Source organism: Netta rufina (genome assembly GCF_964035555.1).
Source record: "Netta rufina genome assembly, chromosome: 1".
NCBI classification, from domain to species: Eukaryota; Metazoa; Chordata; class Aves; order Anseriformes; family Anatidae; genus Netta; species Netta rufina.
The window spans coordinates 146,685,853-146,706,474 of NC_140123.1; the positions used below are offsets into that span (position 1 = coordinate 146,685,853).

General features: G+C 40.4%; 1 protein-coding gene across 2 annotated transcripts in view; it reads left to right on the forward strand.

The window, feature by feature from the left end:
* BRAF (B-Raf proto-oncogene, serine/threonine kinase) overlaps positions 1-20,622 on the forward strand; it is a gene marked incomplete at both ends in the record, with an annotated part of 77,211 nt that overhangs the window by 11,101 nt on the left and 45,488 nt on the right. For both annotated transcript variants that reach the window (XM_084283621.1, XM_084283622.1), the window contains 2 exons: positions 2,694-2,795; positions 12,199-12,462. In XM_084283621.1, coding sequence (XP_084139747.1) covers positions 2,694-2,795; positions 12,199-12,462 — 366 coding nt within the window. The remainder of the gene's footprint in view (positions 1-2,693; positions 2,796-12,198; positions 12,463-20,622) is intronic.

Consider the following 20,622-nt stretch of genomic DNA (forward strand, 5'->3'; position numbering starts at 1 on the left):
CTATTTAACTCTTTTCGCTGATAGGAAACAGCAGAAGGTAGCTTCATGGAAGTAGTAAGAGCTGCTACTTAAAGAGGAACTGTGAGGCTTGGACGCTTGCCATGTCGTGTTCTGGTGCATACTAGATTAAGGAGAGAGTATGCTAGTCAATACTGGATTTGTGAGAGTTTTTTTCAGCTTGTCAGAAGACTTTTGATGAATATGGCACACGAAATAGGTTTTCCATTTCTGTGAGCAACAAGTAATGACTCAGTGCTGTGGTTGACGTTGATAAATTTCCTTCTGCCTTCAGTGTACTTTTAGCTGTGTGAGTAGCCTTTCTAAGGTAATAGAAATCCATGCAAAGTTTCCCTGCAAGATGCTCTTACTTTAGTGCTCAGGTGTACAGAAAGTAATTCAGGGCATCATTTCCAGCCGCTCTGGGCCGTGCTGTCTTCCACTAGATTTAACTGCGGCTTCTTCAGGTAGAGAAATTTTTGCCGTAATCCAGCAGCTGGCAGTAAGTCTCAAATTTGTGGTTTTTTTTTTTTGTTGTTTTTTTTTCATTAGTCATTGAGTTTTTGCTCTTGTCATGGTATTAACATAACCAGAAGATTTCTGTCCTCTGAACTGTTCAAGGCTGTTTTTAGATTTTGTTGCTGCCACCTTCTAATTAACGCGCTTCTGCTGTGCGTGTTGCTGCTTTACTTCTTTAAAAGAAAGCAAGGTTGCTGTCATGGACACAAAATGGGAAATAATCTCTGAGCAATGAAGTTGCTTATTATCAATCTTCAAAAAAAGTATTCGAAAAACTTCATCCAACAGGTTACTTTGTCGGGGAAGCACCTTCCCTCCCCACAGTTGGCAGGCATTTAAGTGTAGTAAGTTTTTGGTGCTGTTTAAAGTGTAGTAAGTGTTGAGGATGACTTCTGTAGGTAGAATTGCCAGAATGAATAATAAAAGTTGCATTAAATAGTAACGAAACTTGTTTTCTGAAAGTAATCTTGAGGCATGCTTCCTTGGTTTGCCATGAATTTCCTGTGTACGCAGCCAGGTTAATAGCACGTTACCATTTGTACAGCAACTAAACATCTAAAACTCTTCTATTGAACAGGTTAATTGACATAGGGTATTGGTTCAAGCTTGTTCCCTTCACCAAGGATGTGGCTACCTCTTGCCAACTTGGGAAAAACGTTAGCAAAATGCAGAGATCTTCCTGTTTGCTGGTTAGCATTCCTAACTCCACATGATAAAGTGATTGTAAGTTGAGAAGCAAGTTGACTTCCCCAGTTGCCTTAAGTGAGTTTGCATCCAGAATGTTTGAACGTCATGCTCTTCATTTGGTGTCCCCTCACCCTTGGTGGTTCAGGTTACTTGTCCCTCAGCAAACTGCTTTTGCTTGAATGTAGCTTGGTGATGAAACCTTTGTTCTGTTTGTTCTGAAACTGGAGCGAGATAGGAATCAATCCTTAGTTTCTTTAGGGAATGGCTTACCTTTAATCTTAATGTTTACTGGCGGATAACCAATGTCTTAAGTGAGTGTAAGTAAGGTGATGCACAACATAGGAACTATATTTTAGAGTTTGTTTCTTCGTGAATATCTCAAGACTGGTAAGACTTGTTTTGATCCAGGTTGGGTTGGATCCTGTTCTTGGTATATACTATGGAATACTCTGGTGGTTGCATCTGCTTTTTAAAGAGAGAAGTTGTGATAACTTCCAGGTCCAGGCCCAGGCCCAGTCTTGAGGTTGTATATGTCATAATAATCCATGAAGTAGAGAAGAGTTAAACTGAAAGATGTAACAGAAGTCCTTATAAACCCTTTGGAAGAAGCAGTGTGGTGTTGTTTTGTTTGTTTGTTTTTTCCTATTCTGGGTCTGGTAACCCTGATTATTTTTTTTCAGGTAAATTAGCTGAACAACAGTACCTGTGAAGAAGAGATTCTCCTCTTTCTTCCCTCTCCGCCCTATACATTTCTGATTTTTGTTGGGTCTAAGTAGGTTCTTAAATCAGTGTAGCGTTATTGTTTGAAATGATTTGAGTTAGTGGTTCGGTGCCTTCTTAGGTGATAGCACTAGGATTCGTAATGCCATTTCCCTGCAGTAATCTCAAAGTCGTGGAATGGGCTCTTTCAGGATGTTGTGACGAATAACTACCAACCTGAGTTGTTTCACAGTACAGTGCCATAAATCTTCTCTGTGCACTAGAGGTAAATGTTTCTTTCAGATCACATCCAAGGCCTGTAAGAAAACTTGTAAGGCACGGGAATGTGGAATTCACGGTATAGGAAGTACTTAAGATCGAGACGTTGTATTACCATGCAAATAGAACTGAGTCTGGATTACGTGAATGTGTTGACGCAGATTACTTATGGCTTGATACAACTCCACTAAACTTGGTAGAGCTGTTGCAAGAAAAATGCTAAATATGGTTTTGATAAACATAAGAACCAAAACATTCCAAAAAGTTGCTTATACAGTCATTCCTGAATTTTGAAACCAAATTTACTTCTTCTCTGTTTACGAGGGAAGTAAAATGTGTCTTACTGACCATGAATGAGCAGGATAGCTTTGTGCACTTACTGATACTAAAATATTTTTATTATGGACTTTTGTTATTAAATATCTAGAAAATGTAATTTGTTTTTGTTTAGGGCTGATTTTATAGGCTCCCTAGGATTTAATTAAGTTAAAATATTTCATTTTCTATTTTAGGTGTGGAATATCAAACAGATGATTAAATTAACACAAGAACATATAGAAGCATTGCTAGACAAGTTTGGAGGAGAGCATAACCCACCATCAATATATTTAGAGGTAAGTTTGTGGACAAATGTGGCTAGGTCACTGGTATGTTATCTATCTTGTGTTAAAAGTAAGAATACCTGTAGTAAGAGTATATCTCCCTTGTGGACTAGAAACCTAACTTTTTTTATTTGGAGATGGAAGGGGGCTGTGTGGAATTCCTCATACGCATCAGTAAGGGAGGATCAGTGGCATTTTTTAACAGTTAATGCTGGTGCAATTGAAATGTAAGGCGTCCTTTTTGGTGCAGGGGGAAAAACTGTGTATGTAGTTTTAAAAGAATAATAGTAATAATAATGAAAATAAAAAATATAACAAAGAATGCATTTTTAAGTGAATATATGCACATGGAACATAAGACTAACTTTGCCTTTACAGCAGTTGAATCCCCCTTCTTTTATCCTTTGAAATACAGTCATGTGGAATACAAAAACTGTTATTAGTAGAAGGGATCTTTCTTACAGAAATGCAAAGAATTGTAGGGTGGAGTAATATTTTAAAGCTGCGTTTAATTTGTAAGCTAATTAAAAATTAAATCTTTTTATTCTTTCATTACTCCTGATTCATGAAGTTGCGTAGATGCAGGACCATTAAGAAACTATAAAAGGACCACATGCATCAGTTGCATCTATTAGGAATTGAATAGGTATCGCTTGCTCCAAACCCTGCCCTTTTCTTGGGTCTTTCAAGTACTGAAATAACTGGAGGTCAACCAGTTTTCTTTTGTAGTCACTTTAATTGTGCTTGCTGCCTAATGGCACTGGGTAATTAAAAATAAAGATCTCATTATTTCAGGTATTTCTAGCTTTTATCTTACCATGTCAGAGCAGGGCGGTAACCTGATTGTACGAGTGTTGACATAATGTCCTTAACTGTTAAGGTCAAATGAGGCCCTCTGTAGTTCCTTTCTTGCTAATATGAAATGTAAGGATTGAATCAGTGTTAATCACTATTTTAACCACTCAGTGGTATATAAACACACCAGTGTTTATATAAACTTGAACCGGTTCATTCCAGATCTCTGTATTTAATATTGCTGAATCTCTGTTGGTTTTATTAAATGATGAATCAAATTGCAATAATAATAAGCCTAATGCTTACTAAGTCTGGATTTCAGGTCGTGAACTGTTTGGTTTGGTACAGCCATTTGTTACTTGCTTGTATGTAGATTAAAAGTGAGGTTCCTACATTGGAAGCTTTTAAATTATTCCATAGTTCATCGATAGGAGAGAGGCCATTTACAGGAGTAAATGTTTACCTAGAAATTATTGCAATAGTGTAAAAACTATGGTAAGTCTGGGATGCTTAGTGACTACAAAATATCAAGCTTAAAGTAGGTTTGTGAGTTTGCTGGTTCCACGTGCAGCTGAGACGTAACAGTAAGGTGGACTGGACTCATCTGTGTGCTATGCAAGCCCTGCTGGACAGGGCAGGGTGTTCTTCTGCCACACCAAGTTGTCCTGGGTCATGAAGAGAGTCTTATGACAAGTAATGCTGGTACTCTTTCAGATAAATTATCCCATAAGGGAGCGGGTCCTGTGAAAAAGAGCCCACCATCATTGAAATGAAGATCCTGAGGTTTTTTTCCCAGCTCTTTGCTAAGTGGTTCCTCTGCTTCCTTGGCTCAGGTACTTGCAGTACCAGTAGTGGCTAAGCCACTTGGAGTCCTTAACCCAAGAGGAAAATATTCTGGTTTTGCTGGATTCGTTTGCCATCCAGCTAGTGGACTGACTGTGGTTATGATGGAGTCCCATGAGTCCCAGAGCTGTGGTTAGTGTTCGGGAAGGGGAAGAGGTTGCAGCTGTGAGTCAAGAACCTAGAAAATGGGGTGAGAGAGAGGGAAACTTCCTCTTTGCGTGGTCATCAACCTGGATTAGATCACGCTTGGATGGATTAATGGAACTGAATAGGATTATATGCTGCAAGCCAGTCACTTGTTTAGTTTTTAGATTTCCTTCAGTAGAACTGAAGTGTGAGGGAAAGAGAAGAAGGAAATTTATTACAACATACCTGATACGGTGAGAAGCAAGATTACTGGCAGCCCTTGATGATTCATTTCAATGCAGCAACAGTTATCTGGTCCGACCTTTCTGCACCTTTCTGGCTGTTTTTTTGGCTTGGTCCAGAACAAAAGCTGCTTTCCATTGTCCAAATTTACTTTGCAGGCATCTATCTGGATGTAGCTCGTCACTGCTGGAGCTAATGTTTTAACTTGCTGTATTCCTCCGCTTATCAGAAAAAGTGCTAGGACAGCCCTGGCCGCAACATGAAAGGACAAAGCTACATGCGACAAGCTGTGGATGTAGCGTGATAAAGTGGGGAAGGACATGTTTGCTTCTAGAAAATGCAGAACTAAGAAAATGCAGTAGTTTTGATATGCATAAAAAGAACAGGAAATTATGCAGAGTACGTGTGGGTAGCTTAAGCAGTTCAGTAGATAACTCATCCTTCTGACATCCGTTAGAAATAGCAAGCTACCTGTGTTCGGAGCCACTCTTGGGCCTCTTGCTCACTTTCCATACCTGGGCATCGTCATGTCTTCTGCGTGTGACTTCTGCCTTTTCCCAGGGCTTCAATGTAGGCCTTGACACCATGGTCTCCAGTATATGCTTGAATGGGAAGGCTATGCAACTTCAAGCTCTGTCCAGCCTCCTCTGATTTCTCATATTTTAATTGCTTTGCTGAAGTCTCATTTCTGGATGTAGAATGTGATATTGCCCTGTTTTTGCCAGAGTCTTTGTGGGTAAATTTGTTAGCCTGTTCCGGTGATGGTGTCAGCTTTCGCTTTCCTTCCTTCCACTGCTCTGATATGTCTTGCATCTTCCATAAAAACTGAGCAACACTTAAGGACTTCTGTGGACTCTGCCTGTTGATCACCTCTTGAGGGCTATCAGCAAGCATGTTGTCTGCTTTTCTTCGCAAAAGATGGAATTATCCAAAGCTAATTGCTAGATAAGTACCTGCAGATGAACGCTTCTGCTTTCACTCCTGTTGCAAACATCTAGTTTATTGCTGTATTGCTTTCTATAAAACCATGGCTTTTTGATATCTCCTGAAAGCTTGACGGCTATCCATCGTCTGGTCTGAAGAGTTCAGTACTACAGCATTCGTTCAGTTCTTTTGTACTCTCATATGGCTTTATATCTTGCTTCTTGTGCCTCTTACCAAGTGCAGAAGTTCACAGGAAGGATTTGGAGCACCTGGTATGCTGTCTGGTATTCTGTGTTACAGCTGCCTCTATGGATTTGTCAAGTAAAGTTGTGGTTGGGCCTGGCAACAAAATAGCATTTCAATTAAAAGCAATAAAAGAGATGGGAAGCATCCATAGGAAAGCTGAAGAAATAGACAAAAAAAATAAAATAAATCTGGAAATCGGCCATTCAGAGGATTTAGGAGAAATATTTTTGCATTGAATATAAAACCTACAGCTCATTTAAAAATAAAAATGAATTTATGCCTTAGTTACAGTTGCTTAAGAAGATATGAGCTAACAAGCTTTTGCTTCTGTGCTCATCTCAAAGAGCGAAGACAAATTTTGTGTGGCAGTTCTTTTTAATTCTGAGGGTGGGGTTCAACACGTCTTACACGAGAAGAATTTTAAAACTGACAGCTATTGTTGCAGCCATCACTTCAGAATTCATCAATTGACTGTGAAAGAAGAGCAGATGACTTGAAATATTGCAGGTAATTGACGTATGCTATGTTGAGTTCAGCGTGTATTTGTGCTTGCAAGAGGGGGTACTCAGATTCAGGGGCATCTCCCTGCCTTGATCCATCACTCCTCAGCAATGGCCTTAAAGAATTGACTCTTAGGCAAGTGGTGTAGGGCCTTCAAGCCTGTATGTGTTACCACTTCCAGCTGCCTGGAGTGGAAAAAGTAGTGTGAAACTCTAGGATATCACGTAACCTGTCTCCCTCCTGTCGGGACAGGAAAGGAGAGGCTGAGGAAGGAGAGTGAAGCTGCAGAGATGCTCCTGAGCATGCGTGTGAGATGCAGGGGTAGGAAACGAAGTGAACAGAAGAAAGAAAAGAACACTCGTCATTAACCATACAATTTTCTTCTAATTGCTGTAATTAGTAATAGCTTTGGGACTCTTATCAAGGCTCTCTAAAATGATTACAAGAAAAACCTCTCTGTTTGTTCTGGATGGAAGAAATAATTAATGTAGTAAGCATTGGCTGTGTTCAGATCTAAGTGTGGCTTCTGTATTGTAGCTAAAATCCTTTCTTAGGTCATCCCAGAACTTCTTCCTACCTCTGTGTGTGAGCATGCATCTCGGATCTAAGAGACCCCTGGAAACCACTGTTAAATATTTGAAATAACTGTTTGACTCAGTCGATGTAGAAATAGTATTAATAGCACTTCTCTTTTATTCTGGAGAAGAGGCTGCAGGGGCTCCTTGGTAGGTTTTACTACATTTTTGGAAGCACTCTGTATCACAGCAGCTGAAAACATCAATGATTTTTGTCTTCCCACATAATTTCTCACTGTGTTATATCTGTACTTGAAGTGCTGTTTCCCAAAATACACAGTTTGTGATTCACTGTGGAAAAACCCTTTTTCTGAAGATTTGTTAGAGCATTGTAAATAGTGGAAAACTTTACTGCAAGAAAAGTCAAGTACTATGATACTGGGAAATCCTGTTCGCAAAAACTTAAAATAAAAACTGTTAGAACAATACGCAAGGATTTATTTTATAATGGCCATCAAAATGAAACCTTTTTGTCTCTACCAACAAAGTACTGATGACAAGGATAACACAAGTTAGGGGCAGAAGGATAAAGGTCTGTGTATTTCAGTGCAACACTGGCAATAAATGCTGTCTGTGAACTCAAAATGGGTTGTACAGATGAAAACTGGCCAAAAGCGGTCAGCTTAAATTTATAAAGGAGAGATCATACTTAAGTAACTTAATCAGATTTGTTAGCCATTATAGACTCTTAATGACCGTTCAAGAGGCCTTATTTAAAATTCCAGAACGTGTTGTGTCCTTCTTGCCTAGCAGTCACGTGTACAAAGTAATCTGATGAATTCAGCTGAGAATTTCACTTAGCACTATTAGCCCCTTAGTTCTGTTACCTAGCCCAGAGTTCTTCGCGTAGTGTGAGGCTGCCTCTTGCACCTGCTCTCTCCTTCATTTAACAGTACAAGAGCAAGCTGCCTGCTTTTAAATTTAGGTTCCATGCAAAATAAAGCAGTACAAATGCATGGCTGGAATGACAGTATCAAATCAAGTTTCAAAACTCAGTCAGCTTTTTGGTGTGCAGGAATCTTCCTTTTTCATAGTCTCACTGTTGGATGCTAATTAAAATGAGAATGATGTGGGTAGAGATGTTTGTCCCTAACTGCTGTGATTTTCTACTTTACACCTAATAGTCCAGGAAAACAGAATTTTATTCAGAGGCCTTGCTCTTGCCATTTTTTGAGAGTTCAGCTATTGAATTTCTGGAGAGTGTTTCGTTCCTTATTCCTGCATAACGAGAATCCATGCAGGAAGTCTAATTAATTAAAGAAGATTACCTCTTTGCTGACCTACAGCATGTTTTTGCAACAGCAGGCGCATACGGGCTGAAATGGATCAGAATGATGAATCTCAGCTTGGTTCAGACTGTTTGTGGTATTTCAAGAAATACTGATGCTGGGTACAGTCACTGGGAAACCTGGCGGTCCCTGGAGAGATTCAGGTTAACTTTCACCAGGCTCCTAACTGATGTGGATCAAATATGTTGGACCAAAACTGGGGTGTCTAAAGTTAGACTGAGTACAGATTTAGGAGCCTTACTAAATGAAGAAATCCTGATTTACGTTACTGTCTATCTTCAGCTCCCATTTAACTTAGTGGGATTTGCATTTGATCAACAGTCTAAAAGGTCAGACATCTTTTAAATAGCAACACAATCTGGGTTTCAGAGACGTGGAAGCTGTAATTTGGGCTTTTAAGAGCCTTGCAAAATATGGGTGGTACCTAAAATTTGATTGAGGAAGGGAGAGAGAATGATAAAAACCATTTGGTCCACTTGAGTTTAGGCTGGGTTCCCACCAGATGCAGTGGGGGACAGGGAAAAGGGGAAACCATAATTCGGTATTGTCCCAGGTTAATTCTGAAAAAAGAAAAACATTCCACTTGTTATTTCTACTTCAGATGTTCTTAACAGAATGTATAGTCTGGTTATGGCCCAAGAAAGCAAATTTCAAATATAATATGAGTAATACGTAATAGAAAAACATGCGTGCCTTTGAGGAAATCCCTTGCTGGCAAGATGATGCTGACAGGACTGAGGTGGGACAGCTGTGTGCCTATTGCGGTTCTGCTGATTTTGGAGGTCACCACTAATTTTGTCAATGGGCTGCAACGCTTAAGGAGTAACTTCTTTCACTCTGCTGCCTGTGAGTGAGCAGCAACATAGTATAGCATGTCTGTACGTTGCATATAAGCACGCCAACTTGTAATGCTTTAAATGGACTTGGCAGCTTACCAGGCCTTTGTACGTTTTACTCGCAGTTAAAGCTTCAGGAGTGGTCTCATATGTATGAGTGCACGATATGCGTATGTACTGATATGCAATATGGTTAATTTTAACTTTTCCTTCTAGTTTAGATAGCCATAGGGTTATTTGCAGATTAGAAAGATGTGCCAGTTTGAATCTAGCATTCAGCTCCTTGAATAAATTTTTCCTTAACTTTGGGGAATGCTGCAAATTCACCCAAAATTGGGAGCCTTCTAGTGATAGGGTGGACAAACAAAGTTGTTGTGGATAATACATGTTATTAAAGACATTTTGGTTTTGGCAATTGATAGACCCCCTGGAGGAGTGGACCATGGAAGCCCAGTGGTAGCAACAAGCACAGCAGGAAAGCTAAGTGCAGAGTTTTGTGCCTGGAACGGGATGGCTGGAGAGCAACTTCACTTTAAAATCCTTCATTTCATGAATTACTACAATGTTCAGCATAATCTTTATTTTTATGGTAGATATGATATGCTTTTTTTCTAAGTTTATATTTCAAATGCTAATGATGATAGAAATCAACCTTAGGGTTGACCAATAGGTCCTTGTCTGATTTTTGTAGCTGTTGATGTCTGCCAGCTAATGTGGCCATGGTCTATGGCATAGCCTTCTCCTAGATAGAAATACCTTACCAAAGGCCACTCCTGCTGTCGTAACACTCCTTAAATTTAACTCCATGAGATAATTCTAGGCTTTGACTTGGTGCTGTTGTCTGTGTAAGGTCCGTGGGTGTTAGTCATCAGCTGAGACTGATGTACTTAATCTTTGTGAAAATGAGATTTCATTGGAGCTGTTCTGTTTCTGCTGCACCTACTATTGCAGCTTCTATATAGAAATATTTTTTTAAGAGGAAAAACATATCTAAAGTCTAATGGTAAATTTTTACTTCCATAGTGTTCTGTAATGGGATCTTCTGCTCTGACATTGAGAGCTTTTGCCTCCATAAAAAAAAATAGGTCTTTTCATGCAGAGTTTAATAGTATAGAATCTAAAGCCTGCAAGAGCTCCCAGTTTTTCGTGCTCAATGTTTATGCTTGTAAGATAAATCATTTGACTTTTGAGTTTGCATTAGTGACAGATTAAGCTGCCAGTGTAAACATTGTAGGATTGAGTATTTTGAAAGATGTGTAGTTTTGTGCAGGAACTAAGCCCACAAGTATCCGGAAGCAATGTAACATTGCATATGTTAGTGCAAATAATATTTTGCAATGTTCATGAGAAAAGGAAGTAAGTATTTAGAAAAGTATTGGTGAAATGGTAACAGTTTATGATTCTTAATTTTTGTTTACTGAAAATAATTCTTGACACATGGAACTTTTACTGGAATTTACATGAAAAGTTGTTCCTGGAAGTAAGAGTGAGATGCTTATGGTACTGTACAGCCAAAAATGCCATTATTTATAATTGTGTAACTTTCAATTTACTTTTGACAGCAGAGTGAAAATGTTCTGGCCTAAAGTCATCAAGTTTGTGGTCTAATCATGAAACACTAGATACTTTCAGTTCTCAAAAGAAATAGCGAGCAGTTGTCAGTTTCTTGCAGCTTATGGCCATTTATTAAAAGATGGAACCTGTATGATTTAAATGGAATTGTAAAATGTAGTGTGTGTTTGCATCACTTGCATCTATGAGCAAGGTTATTTTTTCTCTTAAAATCAATATTTTTTCCAAATATGCACCCTGCAGCTTTTTGGTTAGTTCAGTTCTATAAATTTAAATTGAAGCAAGTTATGCACAGAGAACTAGAGAAATACAAGTAAGGACGGATCTTTCCCTGAAGTAAATATCTTCTTTCACGTTGAAAACATATGCAGCCTGGCACAGTTCTCAGTCTTGCTGGAGAGCTAAGAAGAAAATTCTCTTCATTACTGTTTAGATGTTAAGTTTGAAAGATCTTATTCTCTGCAAAGGTCTAACACAGCTTTGTTTAACGCCAAAATGTTTATGTAGCATGAAGCACAAGTTTCTTAACTGGTTCAAGCTTTTTGATTCAGAATTTTGAAGGCACCTACTAACTTGTATGCTGAAGAAGTAACACTGGTATTTGGATATAGATTGCGATGTTCTTGTTACAAATAAAGTTGATGGAAACAGATTTCAAAACAAAATATATACAGTTGCATGTTTGTGTTCTATAACTTACCAGTAATGTTTATTGGCTATATTTATTTTAAAACTTTATGGACAAATTCAGTGTTGCTGACTTTTTTTTTTTAAAGGAATTTGGTCAGTGTGTAATTAGGATTTGTATAACCTTTACTTGGCAGAAAATCAAATTAATACCATACAGTTTAATTAAAAATATATATATTTCAAACGATTGCTTCCATGTGGTTTTTGGGTGACTTTGTAACAGGGCAAAGTTGGTTGTGTTGTAACTGTAACAAATGTTTTTACCATCTGGAATGGAAGGTTAGTACCAGAGGTGAAGAATGGTGAACAGTGAGCTGAGTACGTGGTCACATTCAGGAAGTAAGAAGCAGGTTTCTGCTTTCTCTTAATTATTGCATTAGATGTATTTTTCTGTTATTCCAAGAGAGTGCTGCATTTAGCTGTAGCACAATAATTTGGAAAGGCACCTGACAACACTCGTTGAAGATTGCTGTCCTTTAACGTAGTTCTGAATTATACCAGATAGTAGAGGCACTTTGGAACTATGAGCTATGATTTCTTTTATCCACTTACCTATTTTATCGATTCAAAAATCAGTTGTTTCAGAAAGTTTAACGTGAGTTTAAAGCCACTGCTTCTTTTTCCTATTAAAAACTTTGACCAGATCATTTTGTACATTTTCCTGGGAAATTTGAACTAGTTCAGAATGCTCTTTGTTTCATGTTCATTCTGAATTTAGACTTCTGTTTTTGTCTGAGGCTACTACATCATTAAAATAGCTGTTCTTCCTTCACAGGCCTATGAAGAGTACACCAGCAAACTAGATGCCCTACAGCAGAGAGAACAGCAGTTATTGGAATCCATGGGGAATGGAACTGATTTCTCTGTCTCCAGTTCAGCTTCAACAGACACAGTTGCATCATCTTCCTCCTCTAGCCTCTCAGTAGCAACTTCATCCCTTTCAGTTTATCAAAACCCTACTGATATGTCACGGAATAACCCTAAGTCTCCACAGAAGCCTATCGTTAGAGTCTTCCTGCCCAACAAGCAAAGGACTGTGGTAAGTCAATTTCTTTGTACATACTTAGAACCTCAGTAGTTCCTGTATTTCTGTTTGTCTTCGTTCAAAAGTTAATTCAGGAGCTGAAAAAATAACCCAGGTGGAAGTCAAAGAGGTGGCAAATCTGTTTGCGGTCTTCAGTACTCCATCATTTTGATGGGTTGGATATTTTCTACAGCATTAACACTAATATGCATTCTGCATTACTGCTATAGTAGACAACACTTTCAGGAGTTCCCTAAGAATGGAAATAACTCAAATATTTTCCAAAAAAAAAAAAAAGCTCTTTTAGATACATAGTGTACTGTACTGCTTTACAACAGGTAAGAGGGGGCAGAAAAATCTATTTCTTGTACTATGTAAAATTATTGATTAGTTTAACAGGGCAAGATTAGGGAAAATAAATGTTTTCCGTCTTGTTGAAGTTACTAGCAGCAGTGAATGCTCTACAGCAAGCACCAAGCTAAGCACAGCTAAGTAGAGCTGTGCAGAATCACTTGTTTTTCTGTTGTTTACCTCCCCACTCTCTGTGGTGAGTGCTTTGTGTTGGGACCCTGATGCTATCGGGTGCTGTATATAGAACTGACATGGGGAGGGACATTGCTTCTGTTAACAGGAGCCTGCAAGTATTTCTGTCGTAGCATTGCCTGCACACTGCTCAAAACCTCTTGTTTATCAGTTTTGACAATGTTACTGTGATTCCTGGGATCATGGAAGAAGAGTTAACTTTTTGCAGGCTATCTAGCTGTCCTTTAGAGGCATGTGTTGTGTTGTTGGTTTTTTTTTTTGTTACAAGCTGTCTACTGAAGAGCCTCAATATGTGCTTTTGAATAATACACTGACCAGTAAACTGATACATGACTGTATCTTGTCAGCAGTTGCTAGCATTTTTTTGGTTTGGTGTTTTTTTGTGGTTTTTTTTTTGTTTGTTTGTTTGTTTTGTTTTTTTTTTTGGTTTTTTTTTTTGTTTTTTTTTTTTTGGAAGTCTTCTCACTTAAAGGGGAGCCATGTTCCCAGTGGAAGTGGGAATTGAATGGATTGCACAGCCAGTGTCTGTGTGAAACTAGTGCTTTTTGTAGCAGTCAGTCAGGTATTGACTCTGACTGAACTGTGACAACCTATGGGATTTCTCTTACTAGCTAAGAGGAGAAAACACAAACTGAGTAGTACTGGACATGAGAAGCATGTCTTCTCCCTTCTCCTGCCACTTTACTTCCCTCCATCCCACGAAATGTAATTTAATGTAAATTACAACCTCTTTGTAGCACTGTGCAGATGCATAGTGTTAAGCAAGGTGATTTTGTTGCCTGCCTGTGAGGTATGGCTTGGCAGCTAGTGCTGCCTATATGTGAAATTTGGAGAGAGGGGTAATGGATTTCAGTCATCCTGCTCTTTTCAGGTGTTTTGTCCCCATCTGTGTAGCTGTTGTAGCCTCAGCTCCTGTGATCAAGCTGCCACAAGTTTTCTCCTTCTTTCCTGCAGTAGGTCACAGTATATCACTGCCTGCATTGTTCTGTGTGTTTCTTGTTGCTCCATCTTATCTCTTCCTCTTCTCTAAGCCATATAGCATGTTTCCACTCTTACTTTTTCTCCTCACCGCAATATGCTTCTGCTGCTCCTTTCCCTCCCCTTTTAACTTCCTCTTCAATCCTTTTATTAGAGATGTTTTTAAGGCTTTTAGCAAGCCTGACCTCTGTTTTGCATTTAAAGGAATCATTTTGTATAAAGAAGAGCTTATGATTATGATTATGCAATACAGTACAGCAAACGTGAAGGCAAGCATAATTGTTTTGATGTTTATAAACATGTGCTTCTCCAGGTTTAAGTTAGGCTACAGGTAGGATCACCAGAGAAAATATGTTTGACTTTACTTGGTTGTGCAACCAGGGCACCTAAAAGAAAAGTTATTTCTGCATATGTAAATCTGATTACAGTTTAGGAAGAAGAGGTGACTGCATTTCTGTGTGAACGTGATACAGGAGGTAATTTGGGGCCAGTACAGAGCTATCTTGCCTCTGAGATAAGGTTGTGTGTGTGTTGCTGCCCCAGTCTAATCGAAGTAAAACAGGCTGCCTAAAGAACTTGAGGTTTAAGTAACAGTGGTGGATTAGCTTGGTATGCTCTAAGACACATGAAGCTGTGCTTCCCTAGACTATGATGTCTTCTCATTTTTATCTCTAAGCTTTGAGTTTTCGGTGGATGCTGTGATTCTGCAGTATTAGTCATGCTCATTAGGAGCTTGCAGACTTAATCACTCTGTCACAGACAAGCTGGTGTTCTTGACCTCGATCACTTGTCCAGCCTCTTGACTAGGAGGAAACTTTCTAGCTTGAGGATGTGCTGTCATTTGAAGGAGTTTGGACCAGAACTTAGTAATGGTCTGTGCTTGACAGCAGAGGAAAAGGAGTTCTTCTGACACTGAACCCAGATGCTTTTCCTGGTTATGGGATGCAAATGAGGTTCAAGTTGGGTGTATACTCAGGGAGAGGCTCTTGCTCTTATCTCCTGCTCTCTCCTGGAGTTTAATTACCATTTGCCTTCCCAGGGTAGGCCTGCAGCTTGGTTTCAGCTTGCTAAATGTGAGACACTAAGCACAGAACTTCAGGAAAATCTGTGGTCTTGTGCTGTGGTAGGATTAAAGAAAAGAAAAAAAAGGCTGTACTGACAAAAGAGGAAGAGGCACGTAAGTGGTGGAGGGAAAGTGCAAGTCCTCCTTAGGCTCAGATCTGGTGTAAGTGTGTCTGCAGGTGTGCGTGCACAAACAGATGTGTGCAGAAGCAGGGAGGGATGACCAGACAGGATTCTGCAGGTCCTTGTAGGGCACTGCTAGCAGATGGTGGCTAGATCTGAGGCGCGTAACCAGGCTTTGTCTGCTCAGAGCAGCCTCAGTAAGTCCTCCTTGGGTGGTGGAACAGATTTTAGACTGCGTTGTTTCCTGCCGGGTGTTTGCAGTGGAGAGGCTTAATCCTGCCTCATATGCTGTATAGCCAGGGGGAGGACAGCTCCCGTTCTGCTTGGAGCAACCCGTTTTTGCTTGAAACTGTTATTCTAAATACACAATTGGAAATACATGCTCAGGTCTGATCAGCAAATACTGCAAATTAATGATTCAGCTTTGTTTCAGGTAGAGAAATGACTATCATTCAGTTTTACACACTGCTTGGATCTAGTTAAGTTACTAAGTTAAGCTTTTATTAAATAGACATAGTCAACTGTCTCTTTCAGAGCTGGGAATTGGTGCTTATAGGAACTCTGAGTGTTGGGGGTTATTGGCCTTGGAGTTGAAGTTCATGTATCAAACTTGAAATGGTGCTTACGTCACTGAGAAAGTTAGGAATATCTTGTACGACAACTCTTAGTAAATACTGGAAACGGAGCAACTACGCTGATCCTACACTTAGTCTGCTGGAAACTCAGGAAATTTCCTAAGCAAACCCACTTCAGAAGTAATTGCAGTTTGCAGTGCGGTTTGGACTGCAGGTAGCTGGGTGATAGGCTGCCAGCCTAAAAACCATCCGGCCATTCTCTGTGAGTGCTGGGATTACTTGCTGTAGTACTTCCTTCATTCTCCAAATGGTTGAAGAAGCATCGCACACATTTTAATCTTCCAAACTAACACAACCTTAACTAGGACCTCTGGCTTTAAGAACAGACCTCTCACGTCTTTCTCGTGCCTATTAACAGAGGCATTTGCTCGGGGTTTTCAGATGTACAGAACAGCTTCAGGTGTGCTGGATTGAAGTAGGAAGGTGATTCCTTGTGAAAATATATGGTACCTACTGTTAGTGTGCCTCCACCCCAATCCCAATTCCATACATTCAGGCTCTGCCACCAATTACATACCTAATTGTAGGACTGGGGACCCACTTCAGGAGTTGAGAGCTTTTGTCAGATACAAGACGGGCTTGTTGTTTTTTTTTCAGCAGGGAGTACAACGATGCTGCTTAAACTGACTTTATAAAACCTGCCTGGTTGGTAATGGAGAGCCAACTTTGTTATTCGTCTTTGATCATGTTCTGAAACAGTCCCAACTACTGCAGCAGCCTTCTGCTGTTCCTTTGGAGCTGCTAGACGTGCAGGAAATAGTGGGGTGAGCTGCTTACGTTCCTGCCCAGCAACTGCCTCGATACTTAAAATGTTTCTGTGTTTTTTGTTTATTAGTAGTACTGTTTATGTGGAAGATCAAGTAAATATATCTGTTTCACTTGGCTCCAGCTAGGAGTATAATGAGAGGTGGTGTGGTTTTAACCCTGGCAGGCAGCTGAGCACCACACAGCTGCTCGCTCTCCCCAGGTGGGATGGGGAGAGAACTGGGAAGGTAAAAGTGCAAGAACTCATGGGCTGAGATAAGGACAGTTTATTAGATAAAGCAAAAGGCATGTGCACAAGCAAAGCAAACCAAGGAGTTCAGTCACTGCCTTCCATCAGCAGGCAGGAGTTCAGCCACTGCCAGGGAAGCAGGGCTCAGCACGCAGGATGATTTCTTGGGAAGACAAATGCCATCGCCCCAAACGTCCCCCCTTCCTCCTCCTTTACCCCAGCTTTGTTGCTGAGCATGACACCACACGGTGTGGGACTTCCCTCTGGCCAGCTGGGGCCAACTGTCCTGGCTGTGTCCCCTCCCAGCTCCTGGTGCACCCTCAGCCCCTCGCTGGTGGGCAGCACGAGGAGCTGGCGAGTCCTTGGCTCTGTGTGAGCACTGCTCTGCAACTGCTGAAACATAGGTATGTTATCAACACTATCTCCATCAAAATCCAAAATGCAGCATCTTATGAGCCTCTATGAGGAAAATTAACTCTATTTCAGCCAAAACTTTAACAAGAGAAAAACGATGGCATACAGAGAAACAAGACCATGTTGACCAGTGTAAGTATGTTGTGTATCTGATGTAAAGTTTCTTGGTGTCAGGATAAATCATGGCGTTTGACAGAAAGGTTTTGGTAATGTGAGAAAGCCTTGAAGGTGCTTCATTGAAAGCCTAGCCAGTAAGTGGTGGAGCCTACTGCTGCTGATTAATTAGCAGATCAAGTTAGCATCTTGATTCAGCTGGAAACACGGCAGAATTAGGACTTCTTTGAAAGTAAAAACAAGTAGCTGGGTTGGTTAGTTGGAGGGGAATCAATGCATACGCGAGTGTCAGAAATAAGATTGTTTTCCTGTGTAGTCATCTTGGGAGGAGATGAAGTTTTCTTCTCTGAACAACCTCCCAGAAAAGTCAACAGATTGTTTGCTCTTCTCAGGGGAAAAGAAATGTCCATCCCCTATAACGTAGAGAGATAAATGTCTGAATTCAAGTCCTGCAAAGAAATATGCATACTTCCTCTGTTCTCAGTGGCGTGGCTCAACTTGCGTGTTAAATGTTTTCTGGAGAAGTGTTCTGCATGGGTGTGACCAGGATAGGTCTCTGTGGGTTTCTTGCTTGTTTTCTAGGCCAGAGAGAAGGATTTTGAAATAATACAAGTGCAAGATGGTACGAGCATTACCTGACATCGTCAGTTATTTTGTAGAACAAATCTCATGCTCTACCCAGACTATGGATGGGAGAATTTAGGGAAAATGAGTTCATTTGGGTCAGGAACCTAAATGGGTATTAGGTGCATAGTAACAAACCCCCAGTTAGGGGAAAGAGCTGTTGTGGGGAGGAGGTAAGAATGCTGACCTTGACCTTAGGGGCTTTTTTTTGTTTGTTTGGTGTTTTTTGAGCACCGGGGTAATGTAATCTTTTGCATGTCTTTGAGACTGCCAATTTTAAACTGATAAGCCTGGGATAAGGATGAAATCCCAGTTCCCAGTTGCTAGGGCTGTTGCATGTTTTGCCGCCTTCTGTAAAATCTGACAATGTAAAGCTAAAATTACTTAGGAATTTCACTTAATGGATTGCTTGGTTACTGTAGACTTTTAAGGTATTAGCAAGACTCTGGATAGGTTTTCTGTGGCCCATCAGTTCTGGCTTGTAGCAACGTGTTCTGAGACCTCGAATGGACTGAACACCTTCTGGATGCATCTGGAGAGCTTGGCAGCCCTGAAGGGATGACCCAAGTGTGTTTCTGTGAAGGGCCATAGAGGACCTAATGCAATATTCAGGACAGTAGCAAGTCTGGAAGAAGGATCTGTGGTTCTCAAGTTTGGCTTAGCTTGTGTAGTCAGTGCTGCGGCTGTGCAGACATGAGCTTGGCAGGTATGTTATATCACTGGCTGGGGCAGAAAGTATGCTGTAAGGGGCACTACAGGAAGAAAATGCAGCTTGGGCTAGGACCTAGCTGTGTGCTTAGTTCTGCATTGTCCTACAAGGAAGGATGGACACGAGGACAACTCTTGTTTTCTCTGGCCTACACATTGCTCTGTGTTCCTTCCTGGTGGCTCCTTCAGTCCAACAGAACACATCACTACAGAGTGTCTTCTGGAACATGTAGGAACCGTGGGGCAGGCCTGAGCTCTGTCCAGCACAGTTTCCTCTTTCAGTGGTCACAGGTAGATGCCTACGGAAGAATACAAGAACAGACCAGGCACGTTTAATATTCTTCCAGCATCCTTTTGAATTTGAACTATTTGTCACTCAGGGATTTTGAGTTTGTGTTTTCTACTTGCTAACCTTCAGTCCAGTGTCCATTAAACCCTTGCTGTGGGTACTAGAAGTTTGTCTTATGCCCACAGAATTCCTTACCATGATTGTATGCTGTGTGAACAACCATCTTTCTTTAGGCTTGGTCTTTGAACATGCTGAACGCTAGCTCTCTAGCTTTTGTAATTCATACTGGAGGAGAGAAAAGCTTTTGAGAAGAGCTGGTTAATACCACGCCTTGGTACAACAACAAAGGGCTAAAACTAGTCCTAACTGCAGTTAGGAACAATATTAGGAGGTATCTGGCAGTGCAGTGAAGTCCAGTAGGGAAGAAGGGAACGTGGTTGGAGGGACTTTGAATGCAAGTACATTATGAAAAAATTTATGTGTTTAATCAAACGCTTGTTTGGTTATATGTTCAGTCAAAGGAGTGAACTTGCTCGTATCTTAGCACTCCTGGCAGATCCTGATTGCCCAAGAGATCTCTTCCAGCTAAGTACTTCTGGTTTGCTAAGACAGTCTGAAGGTAAAGGAGCAGTCCTGAATGCCGCTATGCTGGACAACACCAAGTCAGAAAAATTGGTATTTGGGTGTGAGAAATGAAAGGCATCAGGTGGCGATGGTTCTTGCTCCTGTACGTGGCCTGTTGCTGCCAGCTGCACCCTACTAGCCCCCAGAGGAGATATCTGCTTCGTGCCCTCCAGCCTTCTTGGTGGAGTAGTCTGAAGTGTGGTGAGCAGCTCCGAGTTTAGAGCTAGCCTTTTCTTCAGTGCCTGCTCTTTTTCCATGAGCGTGAGCAAGGAGTGGGTTTGGTTGTTCTCAATTTCAGTTCTGCCTCTAGTGGTCTGAGTAGGGACAGTGAAACTATGCAAAGAAGAGTAGCAGGGGCTGCTCCTGCTGCCAGAAGGAAGCCTCCCTCAGCTGCCTGCCCATTCGGGATGGAATCAAGTCAGTGTGTGGTGGTTTGTTTATTTATTATTATTATTTTTATTTTTTTTAAACTGTGAGGTCTAAAAACATGCCATGGCAGTTTCTAAACCTTATTACTTCAGTCCAAAGAAATTTCCTTTTCTGCTATGTTCAACTACAGAAGAATTTTTTTGTTGTTGTTGTTTAACAGTAATTAGAGATGGTGTAAAAACTCAGCATAAATTTGGGCCAGTACAGTTGATTCCACTTTATTATGTGCTGGCGTGCTGTATATAAGGCTCACAAGTATATATGTATTTAAAAGTTGATGGAAGTTCTTAAAATGCAAATGTGAGATTGAGTATTTTTAAAAGGGGAAATTTGTATTTTTAAGACTTTCAAGGTCCTGTTTAGCTTCTGTATGCTGTGCATGGGGACAATTCAGGTTTCTTACTCCTGTCATGCCTTTGTTAATTAGTACATCTTCCTTTTAATTAGAAAAGCAATCATGTGGTCTTCTCTGCAGTCATGAAGACTGGAAGAATCAGATATTTTTACCCTACCTAAATTCTTAGCATAAATTAATTCATCATGCATGCACAACTGGATTCCTTCAAGTGTTAGTTTGTAAATCTGCTGTTCAGTGTGTTTCTTTTTGACTTAAGATTTTCATCTTACTTTCTGCAGTT